This window comes from Frankliniella occidentalis, unplaced genomic scaffold (assembly GCF_000697945.3).
Source record: "Frankliniella occidentalis isolate FOCC.00 unplaced genomic scaffold, Focc_3.1 Scaffold34, whole genome shotgun sequence".
In the NCBI taxonomy this organism is placed as follows: Eukaryota; Metazoa; Arthropoda; class Insecta; order Thysanoptera; family Thripidae; genus Frankliniella; species Frankliniella occidentalis.
This window is the reverse complement of record NW_026267164.1, coordinates 181,595-190,169: the sequence shown is the minus strand read 5'-3', so window position 1 is coordinate 190,169 and position 8,575 is coordinate 181,595. Positions and strand designations below refer to the sequence as shown.

The window sequence follows — 8,575 nt, the reverse complement described above, 5'->3', positions numbered from 1 at the left end:
AGCGCTAGGTTGCCGCACCAGATCACGCGTCTTGCCAGCGGCACGTAGAAATGTCGCCCGACTCTCTATCCCTCTCTCCCGCCTTCCTCCTCTCGCCGGCTTGCGCTCCTACGGCACTTCGTCAGGGTTCGCTTGCGGCCCTGAATACCCGAGATATTACACCGTTGCGCCGGCCTGGCCCTCCTGGCGGGGTTGGGCTGGGCCCGCCCTGGCCGTGCTACCCGGTCCTGCCCGCCCTAGAAAGGGGGCAAAGCGGTTGGCTGCGGCGGACCAGGACAGTAACGAAACGCGTCGTCTACTGTTTAAGGGGCTCTCAGGTCTTACGGGTCGATATGCCTTAGCGTTAATTGAGGGGAGAGGAAGAGGGAGGAGGGGGGGCAGGGGAGTACATAGCCTTATCTCAATTAGGCGTCCGGATACCCCATGCTGCCGGCGCACTGCAGTCCAGTTCCAGTTCCTCCACCGGGGCCCTTTGGTGCCCCGCCCCGCCCCGCCCCGCCCCGCCCCGCCGCGCCGCGCCGCTGCGGGACCGAGGGGGGCGACCAACTCAGCAGACAGAGAGCGCCGCTGTGGTGCAAGGCAAAGACCTGCAGGGCAGGGCTCTCTATTCACTCCATTCCTCGAATCGTAGAGATTTCGCGGCGCGCAGCGCAGACTTGCGGGGGAGGGAAGGGGGAGCAGGGCTCCAGGTTCAACAGCACCGCGCGCTCGAGCTGGAAGCAGCCGGCGTCTCTAGCTTTATCTAGCTCCTATCATTGGCCGCGTCGGAACGAGCCGAGCCGAGCCGAGCCAAGCCAAGCCGAGCCGAGCCGAGCCGAGCCGAGCCCAACCCAGCCCAGCCGAGCCGAGCCGAGCCGAGCCGAGTCGGGACGCCACCGCAAAAGCATCGCCTTTGCCGATGCAACTCTTCGCTTCCGATCGCCGAGGCTCTAGCGAGGCTGGGCCGGCCCCGGGCGCAGCGTGCATCGTGCAGAGAGCGCAGCAGCAGCGTCGCCATCGTGCGTCGTCCCCCGGCCCGCGGCCCGCGGCAGCAGCGCGGCACCCTCCAAAAGAAACGACGCGACCAGCCGCATCGCATAGCGAGGCCGCCTGGCGCGCAGGCACGCCCGTCACGCAGAAGCGCCGGGCGGGTCTGCCTACCTCCTCGCGCTGCCGCCAGCCAGTCCAGCCCAGATCAAACGTCGCCAAACACGACAAAAAGAGGCACACTGCCGCGACGACTGGCTGCATTATTGCCGTCCTCATCGCCCGTCCCGCTCAATTACACCCACTTACAGGCCGGTCATTTCCGGTCCGCGGCCGAGAGCAGAATAAGAATGGGAAAAAAGGCAAAGCGCGACCGCCGGATCATTCTCCCGCCGCCGCAAGCTCGCGAACTTGCCGCCGATTATCAGACGTAAGCCGCTGCCGCTGTCTGTGTTTCCCGGTCTGAACGAGACCCCAGCCCCGTGTCCAATCGGCAGAACAGGAGCGGGTTCGCAATCGCAAACACACAAAGGGATTGCGGCCGGGCTGCGGAGGAAGTGCTTACGGCATCGGGAGGGACTCCGGGCCGGGCGGGGCGCCTTGGGGGTGACGCGGAGCAGAGGACGTCGACGAGAGCGCGACTCCAGGACGCATCGTCGAGGATAACGATAACACTGTACCGTACCGTGACCGTGTGTCAGGACCACGACAGGATGCCGGGTGAGCCTACTTGCTCCATCCGTAAGGCGCAATGGCCTCGGCAATGGCCCCCTGCTGTAGGCAAACCCGCAACTCTGTTGTATCATTGGCTGTGACACACGGTAGAGGAGTGGGAGAAGGAGGAGGATAAGAAAGAGGAGAGGAAAAGTGCCACTACTATCGTCGCGCCAAACAGCACGGCCAAAGTGGACGGCAAAACGAACGACCGCGATGACAACTTGCTTCTGAAACACGGCGCCGTGGGCCTGACGGCGGCGCGCCCACCGCGACAATAGCTACCCACTCTCCGACGCGCCCAACCGCTGGGACCGCACGGACCGCACGCCCAAGCAGCGATACCGCAAAGTACCGCCGCGCCGCGCCACGGGCCCGCCAGCGCTCCCGCGGCCGCGGCCGGCAGCCGGGCAGGCCGGGCAGCGCCGCGAGTGCGATCGAAATTGCTAATGCCATCCGCCAGGCCAGGCCGGGCAGGCCCTCGGCCGGCACCACACCAGCAGCACGGCCGTCGCTGCCGGGAGGGACCCCGCCGACGAATGGGTTTCGACCGGTGTCTGCGACCTCCGCGGCGATCGAGTGGGGGCGGACGAGCGTGTCCGCGACACTATTACGCGCCAAAACGGCCGTCCGCGAGACTGTCAACGGTGAGGCTGACGGACATGGGAGTCGACATAACTGATGTCGCGCAGGCACATCCTGGGCGACATGAATCGCAGTACGCAGCAGTGACATTGGGCGACATTGGGCCACCACTGCGGGCGGCGCTGGAGGCGGGAGCGCGATCACCAGGATCGTGACACGACACAGCGAGGCGCACACTGAGAAAAACGTTTGGTCACCACGGCCGAGAAATTTGGTTGCTGTCACTAAAATGGTGTTCAATCTGCCCCCTAAATCATAAACATAGAACGTTCTATCGTGCTGGCTGAGCGTTCAGACGCTCCGACCAAACACTCCAGCCAGCATGATAGAACGTTCTTTGGTTATGACTCAGGGGGCAGGTTGAACACCATTTGAGTGACAGCAACCAAAGTATCCGTGCACCGCTGCACCCCACGGCCAGGGTGTTGACAGGGCTGGCGGGGCGGCAGGGCATGCGGCCCGACCACCAGTCGGACAGCAGTGGCCGCCGGGCCGCGCGCCGCGACGCACGCTCGGGGTGCACAGCAGGGCCAAGGGGCGCGTGAGGACGGCCACCAGGACGGGCGGCAGGGCTGCGAGCAGAGTGCGGCGGGGGGCAGCCCCTCACGCCACCACCACGATGACAGGACCTACCTCAGAGTCCGCGCGCCGTCTCCGCCTCCCGCGGCGAGCCATCCCCCTGGCGCCCCGGACGCGCCGGCGTCCACATTCGTAGGCAGCGTTACAGGGGCTCGGCGCACAGCAGCAGCAGCAGCAGCAGCAGCAGCAGCAGCAGCAGGGTTAGGTGTCCGCCGAGGACACAAGCGCTCACAGACACACGGGCTCCAGGGCGCTGCGGCGGCAGCAGTTAGGGCGGCGAGTTCCGTTAAGCACTGCGGTTAGCACCGGCCATGCCGGCGTGGCAGTGGAGCAGGGCGGTCTGTGCCCTGCCCCTCACACACACACAACACCAACACACGCACACACCGCCCGCAACGGGGAGGTCGGAGATATATTTACGTGCGTCCTCAGGGGAGGGGGCGTAGACAACAACAAACACAGCCCGGCGAGGGCGACAGCGGCCGCACTCGCTCGCTCTCACACGTACAAGCACACTCTTCACCACTCACCACTCACTCACTCACTCACACCCGGTCACTCGCGGTACTCGCCGGGGGCCGCGGCGCGAGCACGAGTCGTGTCTGAGAACGTGCGCGAGGGGGTCGGCGCGGCGGCGGGCGAGGGTCCGTGTGCTTCGACCGGCTCTCTCCGCGAGACTGAGTCGCCGCCGTCGCCGCCGCCGCCGCCGGGCCGAGGCGAGGCGCGCCCGGGCCCAACGCAACGCGCGGAGGGGGGGGGGGGTTGTAGGAGGGGTGGCGCCCCCGCCCTCCCCCGCATTTCTCCTCTATTTCTCTGTTTCCGTTCCGCCCCTCTCACCAGGCCCCCGCCCCCGCGGCGCGCCCGTCCCTGTCCTTTGCTACCGCTTACCTCCCGCCGCCGCCCCTTGGCGTTGGCGGGGCGGGGCGGGGCGCTGCCCGCGGCTGCCCCACGCCATGAACAAGCCACCCTGCGGCGCCGCGCACCTTGAGGCTTGTTGGGGGAGGGGGGGGTGAAACGAGGCGTTGAAACGGCCGGTCAACCCCAGTTCGACCCCTCTGCTCCACACAACCGCTCCGCACTCCGCCCCTCCCCGGATCGGACACCCCGGCTGACTGGAGAGAGGGGGGTGCAATCAAGTCGATGCAGTGGTGAACACGCTCTAACGATGAAATGAGGGTACGAATGGAAAGAAATGTGAGCGCGGAAAGGGAAAGCTCTTGTCTCACCATTGGGCCCTCCGTTGTGCTTGAACCGGTTTGGAAGTAGTGTAAAGGATACTGCCTGTTTAAACAGAGGAACCTACCTAGCCGGAAATCAGGTACCTGTATCGCCGCGCGCACTTTTGTTGTAATACTGTACACATACCGCACTCCTGCGTGCGGATGGGTTGCCTACTCGTACGGAGCGCAAGGGACCATTCAGAGAGTACGTCCGTCATTCGCCGTAACAAACCTGCCAAAGTTCAGCGCCTGCACGCTCTCAAAGCGTCCGGTAGGTAGGCAACATCTCGCCTGCAAAGCATGCGAGTGCTGCGGGGTGGCCTACCGTGAGTCTCACAGGCGCCGAGCTCCCCGTAATTTGCCGGATGTATCTGAGGAAAACGGACGTTCTTTCTGGACGATCCCTTAAGGCACCGTGGTCAGGGGGCGATAGACGCTTGAATGCGGTACACAGTACAATACAGTATACGAAGTGTACCGGGTGAATAAGCCACCTGGTACAGATTCGACGTCGGTGAACGCCGCTCGATTTTTCGCTAGCTACGAGCGCGGACTGCCTGTCCACTTTAGCTTTACAACCACCTCTCCGTAAAATTAGAGAACACAGAGGCGAGTGAGAAAATAACGTCCCCACTCTGCCTGTAGGTAGGATCCTGGAGCGGGGCTTTTTTTCCCCTGCTTCCTTCCCTACCATGGACTTCCACCACACCGGGCGGGCGGGTGGCGCGGGGGGTCACACAGAGATGCGCGGCGGAGATTGGAAAATGGTGCGTATTAGACGCGTGGCTGGGCGCACGAGAGCGAGCGAGAGAGAGGCGCCGTGGGAGGGAAATGTAATGATGTCGCTACGCGTCGCTCAGCCGGCGCCGGCCCGCTCGGCCCGGTGCGGTGCGCTAGGCTGTCCCACGATGCAGTCATACCGCCATGGAGAGCACGCTCGTGCCGGCTCGCGCACGAGAGCGGGGACGGTCCGAGGAGAGGAGAGTCTTACAAGGGAACCTTTTCAGGTGTAAATCTCCGATTTCGTTGGAGCTCGGAAAATTTAAAGGTTATATACTAGACATCGGATTGCACTTGAAATTCTTCCTGAACCTCACAGTTCCTAGGGGTTTACTTAAGCCTACTGTTCTTTTGTCTCAAAGATCCCTCTACCGCCTTAACGGTACAAAATAGAGCAAAACGGACAAAATTTTGGGCCAAAGGTCGCTAATTTTACGAGTTACCCCTAAGAACACTGCATTTCATTTATCAAAAAAAACTTTTTCTAAAACCTATATCCACCTTATAGAGGGGAAAACTAATTGTGAGGTTCAGGAAAAATTGCAAGTGCCATCCGACTTCTACATAAATAACCTTCAAATTTTCCAAGTTTCACCGAAATCGGAGATTTACACCTGAAAAGGTTCCCTTGATAGTCGAGTCTCTCCTGGTCAAGTACATAACGCGAGGGGGTGACTAAAACACAATGTAGTCCTCTTTCGACTCGGTAACAAACCGCCAACTCCTCCAATTTGGCTCCTTGTCGTGCGCGAGGTCGTGCGCCTGCCTGTGGTGGAGCAGAGGCTGGGCCGATCTGTCAGGAGTTCAGGGTTCTAGGCTGGGCTGATGCGAGGGACTGTGTCTAGTTTGGGCACTGGGGGCAAGCAGGGTGAAGTGGGAAGAAACTTCCCAAGGCCGCCGGGGAGGGGGGGGGGGCATACGTAAACGACACGTGTGGGGCCGTGACATCCACACGTGCGGCGTGGGGTCATGTGAGGTCGCGTTCAAATCGAGGGACCGCCTCCGTCGAGATGGAGCCTGGCCGGGGCAGAGACAGGCAGAGGTCAGGGGGCAGTCGACAGGGGATGCTTGAGGGCGGTCCCGAGCGCGGTCCCGAGCGGCCCCCGGGGAGCTCTCGTGCGATCAATGGGGAGCCCGGGAGGCTACCAGCTCGTGGTGGTTCTGACCAACCTGCCTAGGAGGGACCGCCAGGCTGCTCCTGGCCGTTCCCTCGTCAAGGGGATCTGGGTTCTCCTTGCAGCAGCAGTAATGATGACTCGTCTAGTAAACATTAAATATCACATAATCTTTATAAAAAAATAGGCTGCTTCACAAAAATAAACAAACAAAAGGTCAAGACATCACCTTGTGTGGAATCGGTATACCTAAAAGCTATTTACAGTCTACAGGGAGGAATCTACAGTCTGCTTGATGTGGGCTCCTGTTGCTGAGGCTTATTTTGACGAGAGTTTCCAGCCAACGGTTTATTTTTCTCATCCCAAAGAGTAAGGCCATCGCAGGCGCAAATTTTCTTGCTGTTCTCAAATAAGCCTGCTGATCTTGCAATTATACCACAAGCCAGCCTAAAAAAAAAAAAAACAAGAAAAAAAACAGAAAATAATCATTAAGTGTATTTTTATTAACATGATTTATCATACAAACTATAAAACGTGAAAAGGATTGGGTAAGTAGCATCCATACCTGTGACCAGAATTGCCATCCACTTTAGACTTTTCACTTGCACCCAAGCCAAAATCATCCTCTGAATCAGTGACGACAATGGATCGGCCAATAATATCCCACACTTTCAAAATAGGGTCGACAATACGAAAAACAGCCCGTCCATCAACTCCAGCTTCAACATTGCCTAAATCCCCAGCATGCTGTAACAGACGAAAAAGAAAACTATCAAACTGACTCATTAGGTTGCAAAGAAGCCAGATGCAGTAAGTAACAGTAATAAGCCCCTACTCTTTGTGTTTTATCACTTTCTGGACTACCATGATTTACTCCATATGGATTGAAGTGATCGCCAACACTAAAAACAAGAAGTTAAGTGAATCAAAATTCTTGTTCCAAAGAAACAAGTGGAGAGACTGGATAGAAAATTAAGTAACAAACCTTTCACATCCATTTGAAATGTCACCACATTCATGAACATGCAGCCCATGTTTACCAGGACTTAATCCATCAATTGTGCCATCTATGATACAATTTGTTTCATCAATTTGAGTCAAGCGTATTATTCCATGGACGCCAACAGCACTAAACCCACTTTCACCACCTAGCATAGCCACAGCCGCACCAAGATTTTTATGTTCTAGGACACAAAGGAAGAATAATTGTGTAGTGTACTTTCCGCATAATCAACAGTTCCAAATAGTTAACAATATTATTTGAAATAACATGGATAAAAGTTTACCTTTGCTTCCGACACCTCGGAGAATTGCATCTTTTCCAGTAGTTTCTATACGATGTTGAATTTCATGGGATGGAAGAACTGTATCAACAACAACAGAACCAGTGGACAAGTCAACATCAACTGAATGAATACCAGGAATTCCATTCAGACTAGATCTTATCTGTTCAACACAAGAATTGCAAGTCATCTTGACTGCAAATTCAAGCTGGATGAAGATAAATTAAATATCAGTGTTGGTACTCAAACACAAGGTACAAGACAATGAACACTTATCTCTTGTTAATACCTTATTGGACTTCTTCAGCAAGTCCGTATTTCCAGCTCCTCCACCAACACTTGCATTGTTTCCCATTGAAAGTCTGAAAAGGATAGATAAGATGATAGGACGGAAACATTTTACTCATATCAGTGGTAGCTTAAGAATGAGCACAACCAGAGAGCAGACAGACAATGATAACAGTGAAAGTTAAACTATAACTAATTTTAGAATTGGTAAAAATAAAATTGAAGGAAAATAAGATTAGGGTTTAAATGGAAAGCATGAGTTGTCAACTTTGCAGTTAAAGATACAAATTTACATTGATGGGAAGATTGTACATCGTGCAAAAACTTGCGGAACAAATGAACAAAGCACAAGAAAGATGAAATACCTTCACTAAACCCAATGACAATCCGCAAACCACACAAAACACTAGCAAATCAGTGCTAGGATATGCCCTAACCTTCAAAGATGACACCACCACCAAACTTGAGTAGAAATACTGCGAGAAGTAAAATATGACAAAGCAGAGAGATTGCAAAGTTATATTTACTTTTCACCAAGCATGTTTAATGAAATATTTGGAGCAGTAATGGAAATTATTTTCCATAAATCTTGAAGAAAACTGTTGAATTTCCCAGTTGCGTCAAATTGCGGCAAATAGCAAAATAGCAAACAGCTGCGTCTACCTTCTTTTGTTTTGATGTTGTTGTTGTTTGCAGTTGTCAGCTCGTCTGCTGGCAAACACAAGCTCTTTAAAGAATTTAATGTTTGTATGATTTTTCGCAATTGTTAAATAGCTACTTTTCAAAATCGCCGAGGTACAGTACAGATTTGAGTTTACTTAGAGGTAGTTGAAATTTTGTGATCTAGTCGTTCTTTAAAATCATTACGAGGTGCACTTGTCTTCATATGAAAATATCGGGTTGAAATGTGAAAGTATTCCTTATTGGTGTACATAATTCGGTATTAATGTTTTGCCGATACTATCAAAAGTTAAAATTATGTTGA

The 8,575-nt window shown here is 55.3% G+C and overlaps 2 protein-coding genes across 6 annotated transcripts in view; both read right to left on the bottom strand.

Annotated features, from left to right (window-relative positions):
* Window positions 1-6,091, bottom strand: part of LOC113201958 (extracellular serine/threonine protein CG31145) — a 100,390-nt gene extending 94,299 nt beyond the window's left edge. Inside the window, exon 1 of one of the 3 annotated variants that reach the window (XM_052266005.1) lies at window positions 6,075-6,091. The gene's annotated coding sequence lies outside the window, so the exon portion shown is untranslated. Of the gene's footprint in view, window positions 1-2,958; window positions 3,580-6,074 lie in introns of those variants that run through there. The other 2 variants (XM_026415971.2, XM_052266006.1) reach the window with 2 other exon arrangements.
* Window positions 6,092-6,168: 77 nt separating this feature from the next.
* On the bottom strand, window positions 6,169-8,260 carry LOC113202034 (copper chaperone for superoxide dismutase). 3 transcript variants are annotated; one of them, XM_026416081.2, is made up of 7 exons: window positions 8,118-8,260; window positions 7,592-7,664; window positions 7,306-7,510; window positions 7,005-7,203; window positions 6,855-6,921; window positions 6,585-6,766; window positions 6,169-6,466 (listed from the first exon to the last, which is right to left on the bottom strand). In XM_026416081.2, the coding sequence occupies exons 1-7, from the start codon at window positions 8,129-8,131 to the stop codon at window positions 6,301-6,303; spliced, it is 906 nt and encodes a 301-aa protein (XP_026271866.1). In that variant the 5' UTR covers window positions 8,132-8,260; the 3' UTR covers window positions 6,169-6,300. The 3 variants fall into 3 exon arrangements, with proteins under 3 accessions (XP_026271866.1, XP_026271867.1, XP_026271869.1); XM_026416082.2 differs by having other exon boundaries at window positions 8,028-8,195; XM_026416084.2 differs by having other exon boundaries at window positions 7,956-8,159.
* Window positions 8,261-8,575: the final 315 nt, after the last annotated feature.

Coding starts and splice junctions, on each gene's coding strand:
- LOC113202034 (XM_026416081.2), bottom strand. Junction 7,511..7,591: donor TGCTGAAGAAGTCCAATAAG/GTATTAACAAGA, acceptor ATCTTCATCCAG/CTTGAATTTGCAGTCAAGAT. Junction 7,204..7,305: donor CCGAGGTGTCGGAAGCAAAG/GTAAACTTTTAT, acceptor TTTGTGTCCTAG/AACATAAAAATCTTGGTGCG.